Here is a 25,000-nt window from a genome sequence, read left to right as displayed (position 1 = left end):
CTAGTTTAATGAAAACAAGGACCAGGGGAGACGCGATAGGGGCTGCCCCAAAGAAGAGGGAGTCAAGCTATTCTCCAAAGCATCTAAAGGCAAGACAAGAAGCAATGGGTGGAAATTAATCAAGGAGAGATGCAACCTAGAATTAAGGAGGAATTTCCTGACAATGAGAACAATGAATCAGTGAAACAATTTGCCTCCAGAAGTTGCAAATGCTCCAACACTGGAAGTTTTTAAGAAGAGGTTGGATAACCCTTTGTCTGAAATGGTGTAGGGTTTCCTGCCTAAGCAGGGGGTTGGACTAGAAGACCTCCAAGGTCCCTTCCAACTCTGTTATTCTATTCTATTCTATTCTATTCTATTCTATTCTATTCTATTCTATTCTATTCTATTCTATTCTATTCTATTCTACTGTATATACAGAGCCGAGGTGGCGCAGTGGTTAAATGCAGCACTGCAGGCTACTTCAGCTGACTGCAGTTCTGCAGTTCGGCTGTTCAAATCTCAACGGCTCAGGGTTGACTCAGCCTTCCATCCTTCCGAGGTGGGTAAAATGAGGACCCGGATTGTTGTTGGGGGCAATATGCTGACTCTGTAAACCGCTTAGAGAGGGCTGAAAGCCCTATGAAGCGGTATATAAGTCTAACTGCTATTGCTATTGCTATTGACTCAGCCTTCCATCCTTCCGAGGTGGGTAAAATGAGGACCCGGATTGTTGTTGGGGGCGATATGCTGACTCTGTAAACCGCTTAGAGAGGGCTGAAAGCCCTATGAAGCGGTATATAAGTCTAACTGCTATTGCTATTGCTATACCCCTCCCCCCAGTTTTGGGCCTGTCAGATTTTTTTTCTTTTAATCACTAATAAGCAGGTGGTTTTAGTAGTTTAAAAAAAACCCCATAAAACATAACTTTCCAGCCCCAAGTGTGGGATTGTGAGACCTAGTGTATTTTTGTGTTCTGTAATTCTGGTTGGGGAATTCTGGGATTTGGAAGTCCACACCCCGTAGAGTTACCAAGGTGAAGACAGAAACACTGGCTGACTATGCGGTTCTACTCAAAGGTCTCCTTGAACTCCATGGGGCTGACCTCAGATGAATAGGTGCAACCGGAGAGGACAATTTGTGGGAAAGAGAGAAAGGATGAAAACAGAGACCTGCTCTGGGTCATTCTTAAAAGGCCAGGAAATCAGCCAGACCCCACCTAAACTATTCTCCAAGGCGCAGAGAATTAATATTTATCTAGCATGGGAGAACAGTTAATATTTACTTTGTGGTATGATGCTGTTACTGTGAACTATTCTGGAGTGGTTGGAAGGCACGTGGCAGGCAAGGTGAAAGAGGACTGGGTAGCAGGAGAGCAAAATCCTAAATTTCTCTCTCCCCCACTCCTCTCTCTCTCTCTCTTCCATCATCTTTCTTCCTTCTTTTTTCCCTTCCTTTCCTTCCTTTTCCATCTTCCTTCCTTCCTCCTTTGCTTTGCTCCTTCCTGCTTTTCCTTCCTTCTTTTCCCTTTTTTCCTAAATCTTTTCCATCACCTTCCCCCTTTTTTCTTCCTTTTCCTTTTTTGCATTGTCCTTCCTTCTCCCTTTCTTTTCCTCTTTTCCCTCCTTCTTCCTTCTTTCCTTCCTTTTCCATCTTCTTCCTCCTTTGCTTTGCTTTTCCTCTTTCTGCTTTTCCGTCCTTCTTTTCCCTTCTTTCCTTTTTCTTTTTCATCACCTTCCTCCTTTTTTCTTCCTTTTCCTTTTTTTCATTGTCCTTCCTTCTCCCTTTCCTTTCCTCTTTTCCCTCCTTCTTCCTTCTTCTTTTCTTCCTTTTCCATTTTCTTCCTCCTTTGCTTTGCTTTTCCCCTTCCTGCTTTTCCATCCTCTTTTCCCTCCTTCTTCCTTTTCTTTTCTTTCCTTCCTTTTCCATCGTCTTCTATCCTTCCTCTTTTCCTTCCCTTTCCATCCTCTCCTTCCCTTCTCCCCAAAGTCTTCCCCCCCCCCGCCACAATTTTCCCTCCTTCCTCCTTAAGGTCCAGGCTGAGCGAAAGTTGGGGGGGGGGAGCTGGCTGGGCTTGTGTCCTTGGCAGGTGCTTTCTTAGCCCCTAAACAAATACCAAGGAAGGCAGAGGCTTCTATTTTGATGGGGCAAGATCATTCCCAGCTGTTGCTACCCATTCGTAGTATTCCCGCCGGATTCCCAGACTGAGTTGCGGTTTGGTCCAAAGAAGGACACAACACTTATCTAAATATCTATTTTGAGAGATGGCTGATCCATGCTAAGAAAATCTGGAACTGCCCCGACAACAGTGTATGGTTATAATTTGCAGAAAAAAACAGATGATGGTCTGGAAAAGAAATGAATCCGAGTTGATGGAGGGCTACCTTATTTTTTTCCTTTTTAAAAATCGCTCTTCTGAACCTATTTCCAGAGAAGGCCACTTGGCATCTCGAAGAACCACAGTGCCCTCCTTGACACGTACCAGGCTGGAGGCTTGTTTGAAACACCTGTTCACACCCCTTGCTGACTCACCATGAACCAGATCCTGGTTTCACCAATTCAGCCAGTTATCGAGGCTTGCATGGAAACAGGGATTCCCCAAATCAGCTGCGACTCGGGTACAAGTCATTCAAAGCCAGGGTAACCTTAAAAATAAAAGATAAGGAAGACACAGAATATTATTTGGTTTGGGATAGGTTTTATGAGTGGTTAGAGACAAGAAGCGGAAATTAGAGAAAGAAAGACTATGAATGTTTGTATTAAAAGTAGTTTATGACTGCAATCATTACAAGTAACATAAATGTAAGTGAGTCAATGTAAAAAGAAACTTAGTTAAAACTACTTGGTTATAGTATTATTGCCATTAATACATGAGTTATATTATTATTATTACTATTATTAGTTTATGTGTTAATATCTATTATTATTTTACTGGTCTTCCTTTTTTGTAAACGGTAGACCCCGAAAATATACTGTATTAAAAATGCTTATGAATAAAACATTTTAAAATAATTTTGCTGGGAGATAAAAGTTAATACAGGAGTCCTTGGTGCTTTCTGAGCTCGGTTGTTTTCTTGCCGATGTTTCATGACCCAACTAAGTAACATCATCAGTGCTTGGCAAGTACTAGCACTGATGATGTAATCCAGTTGGATCACAAAAACGTCTGGAAGAAAACCACCAAGCTCAGAGAGCACCAAGGACCCCACAGCCCTCCTCCTCCTCCTGACCTGCTTCCTGCTCCTCTTCACAAACCCCACTTCCTTCTAGCACTGATGATGTTCCCTAGTTGGGTCATGAAAGGCCTGCAAGAAAACCACGAAGACACCTCATTTGCAACCCTGAGCTGCAAAAGAGCCGAGGTGGCGCAGTGGTTAAATGCAGCACTGCAGGCTACTTCAGCTGACTGCAGTTCTGCAGTTCGGCTGTTCAAATCTCACCGGCTCAGGGTTGACTCAGCCTTCCATCCTTCGGAGGTGGGTAAAATGAGGACCCGGATTGTTGTTGGGGACAATAGGCTGACTCTGTAAACCGCTTAGAGAGGGCTGAAAGCCCTATGAAGCGGTATATAAGTCTAACTGCTATTGCTATTGCTATGTACACCGAGAGCAGATGCACCAAAGACAAATTCCTTGTGTGTCCAATCCCACTTGGCCAATGAAGAACTCTATAAGGGGATTCAAACCTTTAAGGGGGGGGGGGTTTCCTACTCTGAAGTAAGCCCTAATGCACTTAAACGGGATTTCTTCCAGGTGACCACGCCAATCAACGCTGCTCCGCAACTTTTTAACCACCGCCCGTCATCACGGGCTTGAAAAGCAACCATTCACACGTGCAAAAAAAAGAAATAATAAGAAGATATCAGTCCTGCGCAGGCGCAGTGGGAAGCCACTCCCCGCAGTTCGGTGCCTTGAGGCTCGTTAAGCACAGAATCCTGAAAAGGGGCGTGGCTGCTTGGAAGTGTGAACCAATCAAAAGACGAGGATGGGTGATTGCCCCCATTTCCCGGGAAATTTAAGTGTCTTTCAGGGCGGCTGCAGCTGGTAAAAGCATTTTGTACACGGAAACAGTGAGTAGCTGGGGCGTAATTTGGTTTTTCTTTGCATGCCTTTTAATTTATTGTGCACAAGGAATAGAGGGCACCTTAAGCTTATAAATATATTCAATTTATGTCCGAGACATGTTATTCATTCTGGATTTTTTTTCTTCTTCTGCAAAGGTTACACAGTAAAAATAACAATTAAATGAAGGTTTGTTTGGTTTGTATAAATTCTGAGGGTTTTTTTTAAAAAACCCAGTGGCTCTCAATGGCTGTGTTAAAGCTGCATGCTTAACCTGAGTTATTACGGTTTTTATTTCTATCCCACCTGTATTTTTCTAAAGAGCTTAAGGTGCAAATGTACTTAATACACCTGCCTCCTCCTCTTTCCCCCCACAACAGCCCTGTGAGGTAGGTTGGGCTGTGAAAGAGAGAGAGAGAGACTAGCCCAAAGTCCCACAGCCGGTTTTCTTGCCAAGTAGGATTAGAACTCACGGTCTCCCATTTTGGAGCCTGGTATTTTAAAGTCCAGGGGTCTCCAACCTTGGCAACTTTAAGACTTGTGGACTTCAACTCCCAGAGTTCCTCAGCCAGCAAAGCAAAGCTGACTGAGGAACTTTGGGAGTTGAAGTCCACAAGTCTTAAAGTTGCTAAGGTAGGAGACCCCTGCTTTAAACTACTAAATGAAACTGGCTCTTGAATGTTAAGTTAACCCATAATTAATAATTAACCCATAATTAACCCATGCATGAAGCTTTGGAGTAGAGTATGCAATAATTAGGAAGCCTGGCTTTACCAAACACGTGAAAGGAAAACTCACCTGCTCAAGGTGAAAAATTAAAGTGATATGGAAGTGGTACCTAACGCCACGTAAATTAAATCAAATAGATGGTAATATACAAACAAATTTGGAGATGCAAGAAAGAGGTTGGAACATAAAAACGTGTGTGGTGGGATTGTGATAGTGCACAACGATTGTGGGACATGGTGTTTAGAGAAATTAGAGCCCTTTGGATGTAAATGTAGACACGTCACCAAGAATTGCATACAGTTGCTGGTGAAAAGTGGGATATATAAATGAAACAAAAATGGAATTGATTTTAAATTTGATAATGGCAGCTAGATTAGTGATGGTTAAATGTTGAGGGCGAAATTGGGAAGTTCAAAGAAATGAGCGGTATAATGAAATTTGGAGTATGGCAACAAATGATAATTAACAGCCAAAATAAATTCAAAAAAGCTATGATCGAGGCCAACAATTATAATGAAATATGGAGGGTTTTATAAAATCAGTGTTGATGGAAGGCAAATGGAAAAAAACCTACTCAAGAATATACGTTGTTTTGGAGGGGATAAGGGCACAACTGGATATATTGTATATTTTTAAGTTGGTGGAAGGCAAATGGAATAAACCTACTCAAGACTATACGTTGTTTTGGAGGGGATAAGGGCACAACTGGAATATATTGTTATTTTTAAGTTGTTATAGATGGAGAAGTATAAGGGAGGAAAAAAGGCCTCTGGGGCTGCACTGTAATAAACAAATATTCCAGCTTCCTTTTTCTTTCTTTTTTTATATTAACTATGTTTGTATTTGCATTTAAAATGAAATATTTTTAAAAGGTGAAAAATTAAGAAAACTTAGTCTCTCGCTAATAGACCTGGTGGGCTTGAAACTGACTTGTTAAATGCTAGTACAACACCCGAGTAGGTTTTAAAGTAATTTCTACAGCTAGAAATTATTTTTCCCCAAGATGCTACCAGTTCAGCCTAAAACTAAACTAATGAGTTTGAAACCAAACTGTTCTGCCTTTTAAAACCTCCTTTCTCTGCCTTGACCAATGCAACCTTGGTCTCAACCCAAAACTAATTTGCGGCATCTTGCAAAGCAAAAAAAAAAAACCACACCCTTTTCCCTCTTCCATTAAAAAATGAATTTGGGGTGAATTATAAATGCTATCAAATCCATTAGGAGAATCCTATCGGCGCAAAGGAACAAATTGCACTGGCCGGTGAAGTTTATTTTCTTTTTTTTATTTATTAGTGCGTCAAACGTGTACAAGATAGGAGGTATAAGTATGAACATGGATATGAATGAAAAAAATGAGTACAAATTAATGGGGAGAGTAGGACAGGGATGGAAGCAGTGGTGGGTTTCAAAAATTTTTCGAACCTACTCTGTGGGTGTGGCCTCCTTTGTGGGAGTGGCTTGCCGGCCATGTGACCTGGTGGGAGTGGCTTGCCAGCCATGTGTTTTCTCTCTCTCTCTCTTTCCTTCCTTTTATCTCTCTGTCCCTTTTCCCTTTTTTCCTTTCATCTCTCTCTCTTTTTCTTTCTTTTTTTCTTTTTTATTTCTTTCTTTCTTCCTTTCTTTTTCTTTCTCTCTCTTTGTGAGTCTGTCTGTCTGTCTGTCTGTCTGTCTGTCTGTCTGTGTTTGTCAGTGGTGGGTTTCAAAAAATTTTGGAACCTCTTCTGTAGGTGTGGCCTGCTTTCTGGGTCCACTGGTGGAACCTCTTCTAACCGGTTCGGTAGATTTGATGAACCGGTTCTACCGAACTGGTGCGAACTGGTAGGAACCCACCTCTGGATGGAAGGTATGCTGGTGCACTTATGCAGGCCCCCTTTACGGACCTCTTAGGAATGGGGTGAGCTCCATGGTAGACACTTTGAGGTTGAAGCTGTGGGGAGTTTGAGGATGTAACAACGGAGTCAGGTAGAGCATTCCAGGCATTGACCACTCTGTGGCTGAAGTCGCATTTTCTGCAATCGAGTTTGGAGCGGTTTACCTTGAGTTTGCATCGATTGTTTGCCCGCGTATTATTGCGGTTGAAGCTGGAGGTAGGACGTTGTAGCAGACAGGTAGGACGTTGACAGGTAGGACGTTGTAGCAGACAACTTTGTGTACTATGATTAGGTCAGACCATAAGGAGCATAATTCCAAATCAGTGGTGGGTTTCAAAAATTGTTCGAACCTACTCTGTGGGTGTGGCCTCCTTTGTGGGAGCGGCTTGCCGCCCATGTGACCGGATGGGAGTGGCTTGCCGCCCATGTGACCGGATATGAAGATGCCGACGACACTTGTCAGAACCACCTTAAATGACCTCACACACAGCACTGGCATGCATAAGAATAGGATGTAAACTTGTTTTTTAAAAGGCATCTTTGGTTTGCGTTAAAACAACTTCAACACACGCAATGTTCTGATTGCACCACAAACGCAAGTAGTCATCCTTACCTTCCACAGAGGCACTGAGTTTTATAAATAGGAGCATGATAGTGTAGAATAATCGTATCCAAGGACCAGTGGTGGGTTTCAAAAAATGTTTGGAACCTCTTCTGTAGGTGTGGCCGGCTTTCCGGGTCCACTGGTGGAACCTCTTCTAACCGGTTCGGTAGATTTGACGAACCAATTCTAGATGCGAACTGGTAGGAACCCACCTCTGTTCCAAATTGTCCAATCCCACAATTTCGAGCCTGGTGGCGTAAGGGATTCTATTGTGAACAGAGGAGTGGAGGACTCTTCTCGTGAAATACCTCTAGACTCGCTCGATCGTATTAATGTCCGATATGCGGTGTGGATTCCAGGCAGGCGATCTCCAGAGTCAAATATTTTTTCTGTCCACCTAGGTGTAAGGAGACGTACCTGGCCAACACCTGTCTCGGCTTTGCAGAACGCACACCATGCCTCCCACAAACGAGCAAGATGGCCGCATGAAGAAGTTCAAAAACAAAGGCAAAAATGTTGCAGTAAGTACTTAGGAAACCCTGAGTGGTTACTCAGGAACCAAGGGGGACAAAGGTGATGGTCTCCAGAGGTGGCACTTACAACCTGGAGCTGTAATTTCAGAGAGGCTCTCATCCACCCTGGTGTAAAGGACACTTCTGTTCAGAGATCGTGTTCATTCTGTAGCTTTCCTTGACGGTTTTTTCAAAAATGCACAATTTTGTAAAATAAAACGGCAGAAAGTGAAGGGATATTTATTTAGTAAATTTCTACCCTGCCTATCTCGGCTAAATAACTGCCTAATAAGCAAATCGAGATACAGGAATGTAAGAGAGATGTTAAAAACCAAATGTCTGTGGAGAATCTTCATCGTCTAATCATGGTTGTCCCAAAGTTGCTTTCCCAAAAGGCAATTGGACTTTTGGGTTTTTTTTTTTCCTGAAAACATTTCGTTTCTCATCCAAGAAGCTTCTTCAGTTCTGTTGTGGCCCCACCAGCGGCCAACGGAGCTGGCAGCAGATTCGGTCAGTGAGGAGGGTTGGGGAGGAAGATGGGCCAGTCCTGGAGTCTGGGGAAGGCTCTGAGGAGGGCTCTGTGTCAGAGGCAGAGAGGGGGCCAGGGCCGTATGCCAGTTATCAGCTGCCTTCAGAGTCAGACATCAGTGAGGCAGAGGAACAGCTGGAGCCTGTTCCCAGTGTGCGCATGCACAGAGTTGCTAGACAAAGGGAACAGCTAAAGAACTTGGGAGTAAGGCCACAGGTGGACAATGAATGGCTCCTCCCAGAGGAAATAAAAGAGGAGCGAAAGGGGAGTGGAGTTTGCAGGAGACCATTAGTTCGGTTAATTGGTTCGTGACTCTCCAAGGCTCCTTGCCAAGTTTTGCAGATATCAACCTGGCCGCTCTCCAAGCCAGATAAGGTCTGTGACTGTAAATCCTCCCTCGAAAGACTTTGCTGGATGTGAATGAGAGGAATTCACAGTCAATTAATAAAAGGGGTTTTTGTTGGGACCAGGAGTTGGCTTCAGGCTCTTGGGAAGCCTCGGTCAGAACAAGTTCTTCTTCCTGGATGAGAAGCTAAATGTTTTTGAGGAAAAAAACCCAAGAAAGTCCAGTGGCTTTTTGGAAAAGCACATTTGGGATTAAAAAGAGAATTTAAAACATCCAGATGAAAATCAAGGCCCAACATTCAAAAGATTAGGAGGGCAACAAGGCAGCAGGAGAGTCCTCAAGCCATCAGCCACCCAGACAATAACACGAAATGGGTGAAGCCTCTAGCCACTTTTGTCCGTCCTTCTCTGAAGTTTGATAGTGGCAGGTAAGAATTGGTTTTTGCCCAGGGACATTTGATCTTGAACCCTGATAATCCCCAAATCCTCTTGTTCCCTGCACTTCCAATCGTACGGCTCATAATTGGCTGTGCTAAAACCGGTAACGCTCCACGCTCTTCCTTGGTAGGAAATCCGTAGACGAAAAATTGAAGTGAGAGTTGAACTTCGCAAAGCACGGAAAGATGAACAGATTTTGAAGCGAAGGAACATCTGCTTTGAGGCTGAAGCCAGCCCGTCTCCCGAGAAAGACAAGAAGAACGTGGTATGCGTGGGTGGGTGGTGGTAGTAGTGTGATGAGGAGAAGTGCTCCCTTGTAAAGCTCATTTTTAACCTCCTCCTGTAGATCTTAGTTGGAGAATATATTGCATCTAGTTGCCAATTTCATTTTCTGTAGCAGCTTTTCCAACCCATGCTGTCTAAATTTCTCAGGATTGCAAGGTTCAGAAATCCAAATTTCACTCGTATTGCTTGTGAATCCTGCATCTCTAATTCTCACGCATCTGGATGGAGCCTGGTTTTATAAGGCCCTTTTCCATATCTCTGTATATGTGTAGGACTGTTCACAGCTGTTGACTGTGAGCATGAGAGTTTTGGAGAAGTGTTGTTCTGACCGAGGCTTCCCAAGAGCATGAAGCAAACTCCTGGTCCCAACAAAAAACCCTTTTATTAATTGACTGTGACTTCTGCTCCTTCACATCCAGCAAAGTCTTTCGAGGGAGGATTCACAGTCACAGACCTTCTCTGGCTTGGAGAGCTGCCAGGTTGATATCTGCAAAACTTGGCAAGGAGTCTGGGAGAGTCACGAACCAATGAAGCAAACTAATTGTCCCCTGCAAACTCCACTCCCCTTTCACTCCTCTTTTATTTCCTCTGGGAGGGGCCATTCACCGTCCACCTGTGGCCTTACTCCCAAGTCAACCCTGTTCTTTAGCTGCTCCCTTTGTCTGGCAACTCTGCGCATGCGCACACTGGGTACAGGCTCCAGCTGTTCTTCTGCCTCACTGATCTCCGACTCTGAAGGCAGCTGATAACTGTCAGACGGCCCTGGCCCCCTCTCTGCCTCCGACGCAGAGTCCTCCTCAGAGCTTCCCCAGACTCCAGGACTGGCCCATCTTCCTCCCCAACCTCCTCACTGTCCGAATCTGCTGCCAGCTCTGCTGGCCGCTGGTGGCCCACAACAGGCGTGTAAAGAAAGCAGAAACAGATCAGAAAAGATCTGAGGACTTTGTCATGCTTGGTTCATGTGGCATGCTAAACTATGATATGGGTTATTTGAGGCTTAGTGTGAATAAGTGTAACCATGTATTGACCGGAAGATGAAGTTCTTGGCTGTTTGTAGTTCAATACCTGGCATGGCCAGAAGCATCTGCATCCTGATGACCTCTTTTTGGTGGTGGTCTGACAATCTTTTTGCTTCCTGCTGCAGGTACTCAGATTTCTTTGATAGATATAGTTGAGCTGATCCAGTCGGATGATGTATTTCTTCAGCTGAAGGCGGCCCAAGCAGTCAGGTATGTTGAAGCCATAAGTTGTGTCCCCCATCAATCAATCTCAGTTGCCATTGGTTAGTTAACCAACCTCGGTTGGTTCTCTGGCAGAGGAGAAGAACAGGAGACCAAACCAGCTCCAGTCAATGGCCACTAGGTTTCTTTGTTGTTAGTTGCGAAGCCGTGTCACACCCATCGCGACCCCATGGACAACGTTCCTCCAGCCTTCCTTTTCCTCTACCAACCTCTGGAGTCCATTGAAGCTCATGCCGACTGCTTTGGTGACTCTGTCCAGCCACCTCATTCTCTGCCGTCCCTTTCTTCTTTTGCCCTCCATCGTTCTCAGCATGAGGCTCTTCTCCAGGGAGTCCTTCCTTCTCATCAGGTGGCCAAAGTGCTTTTGAGTTTCCTCTTCAAGATCTGGCCTTCTAAGAGCAGTCAGGGTGGATCTCCTCTAGGACTGACCGGTTTGGATGGCCTTGCATTCCTTCTTCTTTGCCCTGCATCGTTCCCAGCAAGAGGCTCTTCTCCAGGGAGTCCTTCCTTCTCCTTAGGTGGCCAAAGTCTTTGAGTTTCCTCTTCAAGATCTGGCCTTCTAAAGAGCAGTCAGGGTGGATCTCCTCTAGGACTGACCAGTTGGATGGCCCTGCAGTCCAAGGGACTCAATGCAGGAGTCTTCTCCAGCACCAGAGTTCAGAGGTCTCCATTCTTTGGCGCTCAGCCTTCCTTGTGGTCCAACTTCCACAGCCATCCATTGCAACTGGGAAAACCATAGCACTAGGTTTCTAGAGAAGCTCAACAGATAGCATATGGCTGCAGGACCATCAATCCCATCTAAAGATGATTGGTACGGTCATGATAGAGTGAGCCAACATGAAAGATGGCCTAAGCTGTCAATCCCAGTTCTCTTGCCTCTAAGAACCCTACTGCCTATTGGTAATCCCACCACAGATATGGGCAACGCATAGTCAACTTGCTTCTGAACCGACCTTCAAATGTTGAAGGGGCCTCAGTTATTTTAGAGGCCACTTGAGATATGCCACTTGTTGTTGTGGCCCTTCCAGAAGGGCGAGGCCACCTTAAGGGTCACCCTTGTTTCTCCCCCAAACAGGAAGATGCTATCCAGGCAGAAGAACCCACCCACCAACCAAGTCATTGAATCTGGAATCATTCCTAAACTGGTGGAGTTCCTATATTATCACGATACGCCCAACCTGCAGTTCGAGTCCGCCTGGGCGCTCACCAACGTGCCTCGGGAAGCTCTGCGCATACCAAAGCTGTGGTAGATGCCAATGGCATTCAGGGCTTGGTTGTCCTTCTGTCTTCTCCACACATGCACATCTGTGAGCAGTCAGTGTGGGCACTCGGCAACATCGCCGGTAAGTGGTGGGGGCCGGCTTTACATTCTGAGGCATGTCGGTTCCAGATTCATGGAAACGGAACAGGTGTATCTTGGCTCTTATTTATGAGTGGATTAGGGTAAAGGAATGGCTTCCCCTATTTCATTTCATTTTCATTTATTAAATTTATCGTGACCCGTCAAAACCGCGTTCCACAAAAGCGCTGTCGACGAAATCGCGTATGTGACGTCATCACAACGCGACGAAAAAGATCGAAAAATTGAAATAAAAATTAAATTACAGCAAGCCGATTCACATAAAGGTAAGCGTTAGGTTAAGGGTTAGGGTTAGGGTTAGGTTGAGGGTTAGGGTTAGGTTTAGAGCGTTAGCATTGCGTTTAGTGTTAGGTTAAGGGTTAGCGTTAGGTTTTTCGTTAGGTTAAGGGTTACGTTTAGGGTTAGGTTTAGGGTTAGGTTAAGGGTTAGGTTGGGGGGTTAGGGTAAGGTTTTCGCTTTATTTTTACATTTTTCTATCTTTTCCGTCGCGCTGTGATGACGTCATATACGAGCTTTCGTCGACCGCGATTTTGTCATCCGCGGTTTTGTGGTGGAACCAAATTTATAGGCCGCCCAATCCCGGAGGACTCCGGGCGGCTTACAACGAATGAAGAAAAAAGAAAAGCAAAATAAGTAAAAAATAGTTTAAAATTCACAACACACATACGTTCTAATCGGGGCTGGACCTTAAACACTAGGTCAACAGCCCCAGGCCTGCCGGAACAGCCAGGTTTTAACGGCTTTCCTGAAGGCATGAGAGTGGGTAAGGTCCGGACCTCTAGGGGTAGCTGATTCACAGGGTCGGAGCAGCCACAGAGAAGGCTCTCCTCCGGGGGCCCGCCAGCCGACACTGTCCGGCTGACGGTATCCGAAGGAGGCCCACCCTTTGGGATCTTATCGGCCGTTGGGAGGTGTATGGCAGTAGCGGTATCGCAGATAGGCTGGTCCTAAACCATGTAGAGGTTTAAAGGTAATAACCGACACCTTGAATTGCGTCCGGAGACCAATTGGCAGCCAGTGCAGCTCGCGGAGGACAGGTGTAATATGGGTGTATCTCGGTACACCCAATATCGCTCCGCTGCGGCTGCATTCTGGACTAACTGTAGTCTCGAACGCTTTTCAAGGGAACTCCCATGTAGAGCGCATTGCAATAATCGAGCCTTGGGGCTCGATTTTATCTTCTGCCCAATGGACTTTTATCTTACTGTAGAAGAGACCAATGGCTTCTTTGATACCACAACAATGTCCATCTGTAGGAACCCAACCAAAGGGGTATTCAGCTGTTTCGCACCGGTTTCGCCCCGAACCAGTGGTAGAAATTTTGCCCAGTTCGGAGAACCGGTAGCAATGGCTGGCTGGCCACGCCCTGAACCGGTCCTCCTGTCGCCGGTTGCTCACCCTGCCCATCTGGTCACCAAGAGCCGAGGTGGCGCAGTGGTTAGGGTGCAGTACTGCAGGCCACTTCAGCTGACTGTTATCTGCAGTTCAACGGTTCTAATCTCACCGGCTCAAGGTTGACTCAGCCTTCCATCCTTCCGAGGTGGGTGAAATGAGGACCCAGACTGTGGGGGCGATATGCCGACTCTGTAACCGCTTAGAGAGGGCTGAAAGCCCTATGAAGCGGTATATAAGTCTAACTGCTATTGCTACTGCTACTTGCTTGGGTTGCCTCTTTGAATACCGGCTCTCAAAGAGGCCGGCGGCTGGCTGCAGGCCGCTGAAAATCCCCCCCCCCCGACAGCGAAAAAGCGTCTGCCTTCGCCACCATCTTCTTCACACATGCGCATCCATCGCCTTGCAAGCGAAGGCAACCGCATTTTTGCCGACTGGAGGACTTTTTAACGGCCCGCAGCCAGTTTCTGGCCTCTTTGAGAGCCGGTATGCAAAGAGGGTGGCGGCTGGGAGGCTTGGGTGTGACTAACTAATCTGAGCTGGTATATAGTTCCAAGATACGGGTAGTTCTCGAGTTACAAACATAGTCGCGCCCAAGTTTTAGGTTGCTAAGTGAACATTTGTTAAGTGACTTGGCTTCCCTTTACTTTTCTTGCCACCGCTGTTAAATGAATCGTTCGCATTTGTGAAGTTAATAACGTGGTGGTGAAATGAATCTGAATCTTCATCGATTTTGCTTGTCAGACGGTCGCAAAAGGGGGAACGCGTGACCCCCGGGACTGCCGTAAATGCGAGCCAGTGGCCCAAGGATCTGAATTTTGATCATGTGGCCTTGGGGACGCTGCAACTGTCCTAAGTCACTTTTTCCAGTGCTGTCGTAACTTGGAACGGTTGCTAAATGAACTGTTTGTAAATTGACTACCTGGAGTTGTTGAGAGCCGAGGTGGCGCAGTGGTTAAATGCAGCACTGCAGGCTACTTCAGCTGACTGCAGTTCTGCAGTTCGGCTGTTCAAATCTCACCGGCTCAAGGTTGACTCAGCCTTCCATCCTTCTGAGGTGGGTAAAATGAGGACCCGGATTGTGGGGGCAAGAAGCTGACTCTGTAAACTGCTTAAAGAGGGCTGAAAGCCCTATGAAGCGGTATATAAGTCTAACTGCTATTGCTATTGCTATTGCTATTTTTTTTTTTGTCGAAAGTACAATTCTCCTTCCCATCACTATTTCGTGTAGGGGACGGACCTGTCTACCGAGATACTTTGATCAGCTACGGTGTAATTCCACCAATTCTTTCGCTGGTGACGCCTTCTACTCCGGTATGTAGAAAGTCTGCCCCCTGGGGTTCCTTAAGTTCTCTTGATTTGATCTGATCTGATAACAAACACCTCTTAATTTCTCAGGTGGGCTTCCTGAGGAACATCACCTGGACCCTCTCCAACCTTTGCAGAAACAAGAACCCCCACCCTCCCCTGGACGCTGTGAGGCAGGTGCTTCCCACCCTCACTTGCCTCCTGCAACACCAAGACAAGGACATTATCTCGGACACCTGTTGGGCGATGTCCTACTTGACCGAAGGCTCCAACCATCGCATCCAGGTGGTGTTGGAGGCCGGAGTCCTCTCTCGGCTGGTGGAGCTCCTCTTCACCAACGAGCTGCCCATTCTGGTAAGCAAGAGTGATTCTTGAAGGACAATGCTAGACTAGTGGGGGATCAGCCCCCGTGAAGATCATCTATTCCATTTGTGGGAGCATTAGTGATGGACTTCCATGGTTGTCTTCTCTTTCTCTTGGTGGGTTTCTTTGTAGACCTTCCGTACTATAGGCACCATCATTCTGGTAAGCAAGAGTGATTTCTTGAAGGACAATGCTAGACTAGTGGGGGATCAGCCCCCGTGAAGATCATCTATTCAATTTGTGGGAACATTAGTGATGGACCTCCATAGTTGTCTTCGCTTTCTCTTGGTGGGTTTCTTGGTAGACCTTCCGTACTATAGGCACCATCATTCTGGTAAGCCAAGAGTGTTTTTGTCTGTGTGAAGTAATCGTCAAGATCATCTATCCAAACATTCCATTTGTGGGAGATTAGTGATGGAGCTCCGTGATATCTTGTCTTTCTCTGTGGTGGGTTTCTTTGTAGACCCCAGTTCTATGTACTATAGGCAGGTCATTCTGGTAAGCAAGAGTGATTTCTTGAAGGACAATGCTAGACTAGTGGGGGATCAGCCCCTGTGAAGATAATCTATTCCATTCCATTCCATTTCATTTCATTTATTGAATTTCTAGGCCGCCCAATCCCGAAGGACTCCGGGCGGCTTACAGAAATGAAAAATATTAAAAAGGATTAAAACAATAAGATACAACAAGATTAAGAAGAAACACAACATGTACCCAATCAAAGGGGAGCTGGAACCTCAATCAAGAGGTCAACAGTCCCAGGCCTGCCGGAAAAGCCAGGTTTAATAGCTTTACGGAAGGCCATGAGAGTGGGTAGGGCCCGGATCTCTGGGGGTAGCTCATTCCATAGGGCTGGAGCAGCAACAGAGAAGGCCCTACGCCGAGGCGTCACCAGCCGGCATTGTCCAGCTGAAGGCACCTGGAGACGGCCCATCCTGTGCGATCTTATCGGTCTTAGGGAGGTGTGCGGCAGGAGACTGTCTCGTAGGTATCCGAGTCCTAGGCCATGTAGGGCTTTAAAAGGTGATAACCAGCACCTTGAATCGTGCTCGAGACCAATGGGAAGCCAGTGCAGCTCACGGAGGATAGGTGTAGTGTGGGTGTACCTTGGTGTACATTTGTGGGAAGATTAGTGATGGACCTCCATGGTTGTCTTCTCATTCTCTTGGTGGATTTCTTTGTAGACCTTCCGTACTATAGGCACCATCATTCTGGTAAGCAAGAGTGATTTGTGTGTGTGAAGTAATACCATGCTAGGTGAGGATTAGTCCTTGTTAAGAACATCTATCTAAACATTTCATTTGTGGGAAGATTAGTGATGGATCTCCATGATCTTCTTGTCTTCTCTGTGGTGGGTTTCTTTGTAGACCCCAGTTCTACGTACTATACGCAACGGCATTCTGGTAAGCAAGAGTGATTTCTTGAAGGACAATGCTAGGCTAGTGAGGGATCAGCCCCTGGTGAAGATCTATTCAAACATACGATGAATGGGTTCCACCACAAAACCGCGTTCGACTAAAGGGCGCTCGACGAAACCGCGTAGCTGACGTCATCACAGCGCGACAACAGCGTGGAGAAAAAAGCACGCTGTAAACGCTAAACCTAAAATTAACCCCTAAACCTAAACCTAACCCCCCTAACCTAATCCTAAACTAACCCTAAACCTAAACCTAACCCTAATCCTAACCCTTAACCTAAACCTAAACCTACCCTAAACCTTAACCTAACCCTAAACCTAACCCTAATCCTAACCCTTAACCTAACCCTAAACCTAACCCTAAACCTAACCCTAATCCTTAACCTAACCCTAAACCTAACCCTAAACCTAACCCTAACCCTAACCCTAACCCTAACCCTTAACCTAACCCTAAACCTACCCTAAACCTAAACCTAACCCTAACCCTTAACCTAATCCTAAACCTAACCCTAAACCTAACCCTTACCTTAACTTGAATCGGCTTGCTTTCAAAGCGCTGTTTAAAGCGCCCTTCTTTCTCCACGCTCGCTGTTGTCGCCCTGTTGATGACATCAGCGACGCGGTTGAATCGGGCGCGCTTTAGTCGAGCGTGGTTTTGTCGTGCCACGATGATGATGGTTACAGGAACTGGGCCTGGCTAGTCTAGTGAAGAGAAGGACCAGGGAGACAGGATAGCAGCCTTCCAATATTTGAGGGGCTGCCACAGAGAGGAGGGGGTCAAGCTATTTTCTAAAGGCCAGACATGGAATAATGAAACTAAACAAGGAGAGATTCAACCCTGGAAATAAGGAGGAATTTCTGACAGTGAGAACAATCCACCAGTGGAACAGAAGTGCCTTCAGAAGTTGTGGGAGCTCCACCGCTGGAAGCTTCAAGAAGAGACTAGACTGCCATTGGTCGGTCGGTGTAGGGTCTCCATAGGTCAATGGTGTAGGGTCTCCTGCTTGGGCGGGGGTTGGACTAGATGATCTGCCAGGTCCCTTCCAACTCTGTAAATCTGTAGACATTCCTTTTGTGGGAACATTAGTGATGGACCTCTCTGGTCGTCCTGGTCCATTAGTGATGGACCTCCCTGGTCATCTTGTCTTTCTCTTTGTGGGCATCTTTGTAGACCCCAGCTCTGCGTGCTATGGGCAACGTGGTCACGGGACAAACGAACAGACCAGATGGCCATCGATGCGGGCTTCTGTCCGTCCTGCCGAAGCTCCTGTGTCATCCCAAGCCATTGGTCCAGAAGGAGGCCGCGTGGGCTTTGAGCAACATTGCTGCTGGACCTGCAACCAAATTCAGCAGCTGATCACCTGCGGGCTACTTCCTCCTGGTGGGAATTTGCTGGCCAAGGTACGATGCCAGCTTTCACTTAATTAAAAGTTAAAGGTTCCCCCCCCCCCCCGCTCAAGTCATGGTCACGCTGTCCAATGCAGGTACTGTCTGGTTGCTAGGTTACCAGCTCCTCCTCTGGCCAGCCCCCTGTGAGAATGTCCTTGGTTCCCACAGGAAAGATTGTATTGTTTGGCTATAAAATCCCAAAGGAAATTTCCTTGTGTCTCCAATAAATAATTTCTTCTCTTCTTCTCTTCTTTCTCTTCTCTTCTAAGAGCCGAGGTGGCGCAGTGGTTAGGGTGCAGTACTGCAGACCACTTCAGCTGACTGTTAGCTGCAGTTCAGCGGTTCTAATCTCACCGGCTCAAGGTTGACTCAGCCTTCCATCCTTCGGAGGGGGTGAGATGAGGACCCAGACTGTGGGGGCGATATGCTGACTCTGTAAACCGCTTAGAGGGGCTGAAAGCCCTATGAAGTGGTATATAAGTCTAACTGCTATTGCTATTGCTATTGCTATCGCTATCGCTATTCCTCCATTCCATTCCATTCCATTCCATTCTAAATATCAATATGGGCGCATATAGTGCACTTCCTGGGATTCTGCATTCTTTTTAGAGACAAAATCTAAGTTTCTAAATTTATAGTACTAATTTGGGGGACATGCCTATTTTGCAGGTGTCAGAGCAGGGTACACGATGCTTACAGCTCCTCCTAGCTTAGGGCAGCTGCACATAAATGAGAACTGAATCTAGATTTAAGTCACTCAGGCATTCACCAAAGTATTTAAAAGTTGCAGGATTTTTTTTTTAAAAAGTGGTGTCTCTGGGTTTTGTTTTGTTTTTGATAATGAATTTTTAACACCAGCAAAAGGAGCTTTGCCCATAACAGCCAGCTGCAGAGAAGGGTGCTTTGCGAAGGTGTTAGATCAGTGTTTCTCAACCTTGGCCACTTGAAGATGTCCGGACTTCAACTCCTAGAATTCCCCAGCCAGCATAGCTGGCTGGGGAATCTGGAAGTTGAAGACCGGACATCTTCAAGTGGCCAAGGTTGAGAAACACTGTGTTAGATAAATTGTGATACCGGTAGCCCTCAAGTCAACAACTGTAATTGGCACCTGCCTGATAGGGTCATGTTGTAACAGTTGTCAAATAGGCTGATCACGTGGCTGAGCCATTTTATAACCTTTTGGTGGTAGCCGTTAAGCAAAACCCATCATTTGCTACGGCATGGTTGGCCGAAACCTGGAAGCAAGTACCAATTTTGGGGGGGGGGGGGCAAAAACCATTGTAAAACATCCTGCGATAGAGGATGCAGCAAACAATAGCAATAGCAGTTATTGAATTGAATTGAATGAGTTGAATTTATTGCATTTATATGCCACCCTTTTCCCCAAAGGGGACTCAGGGCGGCTCACAATCCAAGTCAGGGAAGGGGATACAGATAAGGGATACAAAAGACGAACAGAACAATACACAATTTAAAAGCACACAACAACCATACCATTCGAGGGGGGGGTGGGCAAAAGCTCTTTAGCCCAGGCCTGTCGGAACAGCCAGGTTTTAAGGGCTTTGCGGAAGGCCTGGAGGGTGGTTGAGGGTTCGAATCTCCAGGGGAGCTCGTTCCACGGGGAGCTCGTTAGACTTATATACCGCTTCATAGGGCTTTCAGCCTCTCTAAGCGGTTTACAGAGTCAGCATATTGCCCCCAATAACAATCCGGGTCCTCATTTTACCCACCTCGGAAGGATGGAAGGCTGAGTCAACCTTGAGCTGGTGAGATTTGAACAGCCGAACTGCAGAACTGCAGTCAGCTGAAGTGGCCTGCAGTGCTGCACCCTAACCACTGCGCCACCTCGGCTCTCTAACAGCTGTATGCAGCTTTGTAGAACACCCAAATTGCGGTCATGTGACCAGTGAGGGTGGTGGTAATAGGAGAGCCCTCTGAACTTCAAATCCAGGTCATAAGTCCCCTTTTCAGGTCCGTCATAACTCTGAACGTTTGCTAAGCCACCGTGTTGTGGGCTAGTGGCGGCCAGTGAGGAGGTTGGGGAGGAACATGGGCCAGTCCTGGGGACTGAGGGAAGCTCGAGGAGGCTCTGCGTCGGAGGCAGAGAGGGGAGCTAGCCAGCAGTGAGGCAGAAGAACAGCATGGAGCCTGTTCCCAGGTGCTCATGCGCAGAGCTGCCAGAAGACAAGAACAACTAAGAAAGCAGGTCGACTTGGGAGTAAAGCCCCACCTTGGAGGTGATTGGCCCCTCCTATAGGAAGCAAAAGAGGAGCGAATGGGGAGGGGCTTTTGCAGGAAACGATTCGTTCCTTCGGTCGTTTCCAGAGTGGAAAGTCTGTTTTGTGACTATAAGAGACTCTTTGCCAAGTTTTGCTTTGCCCTGCATGGGAAACTAGTTATCTGGCAGCTCTCCAAACGAGATAAGGTTCGTGTTGGTAAACATTCCTTTGAAAGATGGAATCGCCAAGCCTTGCTGACTGCGAATGAAAGGAATTCACAGTTGTGTAAATAAAAGGGGTTTTGCCGGGAACGAGACTCGTTCTTGCTTTTTTTCTGAAAATTTTTATTTTTATTTTTTATTCTCTTACATACAATTATAGGTATACATTCACATAGTTATTCTTCCTTGCCATTCTTATACATCCCATTTAAAAGGTTATAATATACAGTTTGGGTTGCTTTGTTTACCATCCCGTCCGCCTGTTGTAACACCACCTTATTTTCCCTTTCTTTTCTCCCTCTCCCTCCTACTTCCTCTTCTTCTCCTTCCCTTCCTTCTTCTACCTCTCTCCCCTACTTCTCTCTCTTCCCCTTCTACCTCTCTCCTTCTCTTTCTTCCCTTCCACCCACCTCCTTGCCTCTTTTCTTTCTTCCTCTCCCCCCTTCTCCCTTCCTACTATCCCTTCTCTTTCTCTCCCTTCCCCCCTCTTCTCTTTCCTTCCTTCTTTCTCCCTTTCTATTCTTCCTCCTCTTTCTCCTTCCTTCTTCCCTTACCTCTTCCCTACTCTGCTCTCCTCTTCCCTTCTCCCCCTCTCTCCCTCTTTCTCTCCCTTCCCCCTCTCCTATCTTTTCTTCCCTTCCTTCCTCCCTCTTCCTCTTCCCTTCCTACTATTCTCCTTCTCTTTCTCCTCCTTCCACCCTCCTCTTCTTTTCCTTCCTTCTTCCCCTTCTCTACTTCCTCCTCCTCTCTTCTTCCTTCTTCCTTACCTCTTCCCTACTCTCTCTCTTTCCTTCCTACCCTCTTCCTTCTCTTTCTCTCCTTCCACCCACCTCTCCTTGCCTCTTCTTTCCCTTCCTCTCCTCCACTTTCTTTCCTTCCTTATCCCTCTCTTCTCTCCCTTCACCCTCCTTTTTTCTTTCCTTCTTCCCTCCCTTCTCTACTTCCTTCCTCCTCTCCTTCTCCTTCCTTCTTCCCTTTCCTCTTCCCTACACTTCCTCTTCCCTTCCTACCTCTTCCTCTCCCCCTCTCTCCTTCCCTTCTTCTTCCTTCTCTCCTCTCTTCCTCTCTTCCTCTCTCCCTTTTTTTTCTGTTGTTATAGGTGTCTCTTTCACCCTTCTGCTTTTAAGGAAGCCCGGGTCAGAACAACCGATTGTGAGTTGAGAGCTAGCTGCAGGAGCCATGTTTATGAGTTTCTTAAGGTTCTCTACTTCTTTGCCACCTGTAGGGAGACTACAAAGCCCAGGAAGGTGTTTGGGCTGTGGCCAATTTCACCACGGGAGGCACAGTGCAGCAAGTGGTGTCGATGATCCGGGCGGAGTCCTGAAGCCTCTCTCAAACCTGTTGTCCATCAAGGATAGTAACACCATCCTTGTGATCTTGGACAGTGTCGCCAACTTCTTCCGGGTAAGGCTAAGGAAGGAAATGATGGAGAATTTGGATGTCTTGTCGGTTCCACAAAACCGTGGTAGACTAAAGCGCGCTCGACGAAAGCGCGTACGTGACGTCATCACAGCGCGACGAAAACAGCACGCTGTGAGCAGGAAACTTAAAATAACGCGAAAACCTTACCCTACCCCCCCAAACCTAACCCTAACCTAACCCTAAGCTAACCCTTAACCTAACCCTAAACCTAACCCTATACCTAACCCTTAACCTAACGCTAAACTAACCCTAAACCTAACCTAAGCCTAACCCTTAACCTAACCTAAACCTAACCTATACTAACCCTTAACCTAACGCTAAACCTAACGCTAACCCTTAACCTAACCCTAACCCTAACGCTTAACGTAACCCTAAACCTAACCCTAACCCTTAACCTAACCCTAACCCTTAACCTAACCCTTACCCTAACCTAACCCTAACCCTTACCTTTATGTGAATCGGCTTGCTGTAAAAGCGCTTTTAAAGCGCCCTTTTTTCCCGCAGTCGTATTTGTCGCACTGCTGATGACGTCAGGTACGCGCTTTAATCGGGCGCGCTTTAGTGGACGCGGTTTTGACGGGTCACGGTATTGTCAGCCGTTCTGTTGATCCACTTAGGTTCCTACCTGCAGGAATTGGGTATGGCTAGTCTAGAGAAAAAGAAGGATTGGGGGGGACAGGACAGGGTAGAAGTATTCCAGTATTTGAGGGGGCTGCCACAAAGAAGAGGGGGTCAACTTATCTTCCAAAGCACCCGAAGGCAAGTGAAGAATTGAATTGATTTGATTGATTTTATTTCATTTATATGCCGCCCTTTTCCCGAAGGGGACTCAGGGCGGCTCACAATCCAAGTCAGGGAAGGGGGTACAGATAAGGGATAAAAAAGACAAACAGAACAATACACAATTTAAAAGCACACAACAACCATACCATTCGAGGGGGGGGGGACAAAAGCTCTTTAGCCCAGGCCTGTCGGAACAGCCAGGTTTTAAGGGCTTTGCGGAAGGCCGGGTGGTGAGGGTTCGAATCTCCATGGGGAGTTCGTTCCAGAGGGTCGGAGCAGCACAGAGAAGGCTCTCCTCGGGTAGTCGCCAGTCGGCATTGGCCGGCGGATGGAATCGGAGGAGGCCTAATCTGTGGGATCTAATTGGTCTAGTGGAGGTAATTGGCAGCAGGGGTCTCTCAAGAAACCATGGATGGAAGCGAATCAAGGGTGGGGAGGCAACCTGGAAGAGAAACTTCCTGACAGTGAGAACAATTAACCAGTGGAACCAGTTCAGAAGTTGTGGTTGCTCCATCACTGGAGGTTTTTAAGGAAAGACTGGACAGCCACTTGTCTGAAATGGTATAGGGTTCCTGCTTGATCAGGGGGCGACGTAGATCTCAAGGTCCCTTCCAGCTCTTCTGATTCCTGCTAGAAACTGGCCTGGGATGTGTCCCATTATCTGGACTTAGATCTCTCTTGGTTGCAAAGAGGCTCAAGATGATGACGTTCTTGACCCCTCCCTCAGGTTCAACCTGGTCATCATGTACCCCTTAGGTGACCTGGATCTCCCTGTATAAAACCATGACTGTCTTAAGTACCTTCCTAGTACTTACCATATCTCTTTCCACTTATGACTATAACCATGTTACTTGTATCTTTAAATTTATATTGTTTTATTTCTTTCCTAGTAAATTTTTTTTATTTTTATTAGTAACCTATGACTATCACGAAGTGTTGTATATGATTCTTGAAGAATGTATTACATTTTATTTTTCTTTATGTACACTGAGAGCTTTTACACCAAAGACAAATTCCTTGTGTGTCCAACCACACTAGGCTAATAAAGAATTCTTTTCTTTCTCTTTTCTATTCTATCTATTCTATTCTATTCCCTATTCTCTTCTATATTCTGTTCTGTTTATTCTATATTCCAATTTCATTCTATTCTATTCCATTTATTTGTTCTGTTCTTCTATATTCCAATATCTATTCTATTCTACATTTCAATATATATCTATTCTATTATATTCCAATATCTATTCTATTCTATTCCCTATTCTATTCTTCTATATTCTGTTTGTTCTATCTATATTCCAATACTATTCTATTCTATTCCATTTCATTTCAATATCTATTCTATTCTATATTCCAATATCCATTCTTTCTATTCTATTCATTCCATATTTCAATGTCTGTACTATTCTATTCCCTATTCTATTCCCTATTCTCTTTCTTCTATATCTATTCCATTCCATTCTATATTCCATTCTATCTATTCTATTCCTTCCATATTTCAATATCTATACTTTCTATTCTATTCTATATTCCAATATCCATTCTATTCTATTCATCTATTCCCTATCTTTCTCTTCTATATTCTTTCCATTCCATTCTATATTCCAATATCTATTCTATTCTATTCCATTCCATATTTCAATATCTATACTTTTCTATTCTATTCTATATTCCAATATCCATTCTATTCTATTCTATCTATTCCCTATTCTCTCTCTTCTATATTCTATTCCATTCCATTCTATATTCCAATATCTATTCTATTCTATTCCATTCCATTTCAATATCTATACTTTCTATTCTATTCTATATTCCAATATCCATTCTATTCTATTCTATTCCCTATTCTTCTCTTCTATATTCTATTCCATTCCATTCTATATTCCAATATCTATTCTATTCTATCCATTCCATATTTCAATATCTATACTTTTCTATTCTTCTATATTCAATATCCTTTCTATTCTATATATTCTATTCCCTATCTTCTCTATATATTCTATTCACATTCTATATTTCAATATTTATCTATTCTATTCTATATTCCAATATCTAATCTATTCTATTCTTCTGTTCTGTTCTGTTCGTTCTATATCCCAATATCTATTCTATTCTTCTCTAGCTTTGCTTTCAAAGCAAAACCCTTCTTGGAGCAATAGGTAGATCCAACCTCGTCTTGTTTCATTCACTGTGATTAAGCCATGGCCTTGTGCAACAGAGGAAAGCAGTGTGTGACCTACTATACTTGTCTTCTTTTTCCATATCAGGCAGCTGAGAAGTTGGGTCAGGCAGAAAGATTGGGCCTCCTGGTCGAGGAGCTGGAAGGTGTAGAGAAGATTGAAGCTCTCCAGACTCATGAGAATAACTTGGTCTATCGGCTGCCCTAGCTCTCATTGAGAAATACTTCTGGAGAGGTGAGTGGACGCTGCCATCAAATTCCCAAGCTTCAAAGGAGAACTAACAGCAGCTAACCCTGGGACGTGGTGGCTCAGTGGCTAAGACACTGAGCTTGTCGATCAGAAAAGGATGACAGTT

The 25,000-nt window shown here is 45.5% G+C and overlaps 1 protein-coding gene across 1 annotated transcript; it reads left to right on the top strand.

Moving 5' to 3' along the window:
• The first annotated feature begins 1,990 nt into the window (after window positions 1-1,990).
• Window positions 1,991-25,000, top strand: KPNA7 (karyopherin subunit alpha 7). The gene is given in 15 exon segments (XM_032230770.1): window positions 1,991-2,781; window positions 3,732-4,048; window positions 7,646-7,765; window positions 9,199-9,335; window positions 10,499-10,582; window positions 11,670-11,803; window positions 11,806-11,937; window positions 14,578-14,660; window positions 14,745-15,008; window positions 17,606-17,765; window positions 17,768-17,835; window positions 21,489-21,573; window positions 21,576-21,667; window positions 24,733-24,841; window positions 24,844-25,000. Coding segments are annotated over 13 exon segments (1,497 nt in total). The 5' UTR covers window positions 1,991-2,781; window positions 3,732-4,048; window positions 7,646-7,699; the 3' UTR covers window positions 24,927-25,000.

This window comes from Thamnophis elegans, chromosome 14 (genome assembly GCF_009769535.1).
Source record: "Thamnophis elegans isolate rThaEle1 chromosome 14, rThaEle1.pri, whole genome shotgun sequence".
Lineage (NCBI taxonomy): Eukaryota > Metazoa > Chordata > Lepidosauria > Squamata > Colubridae > Thamnophis > Thamnophis elegans.
Note: the sequence above shows the minus strand (reverse complement) of the source record. Positions and strands in the feature narration are given on the sequence as shown.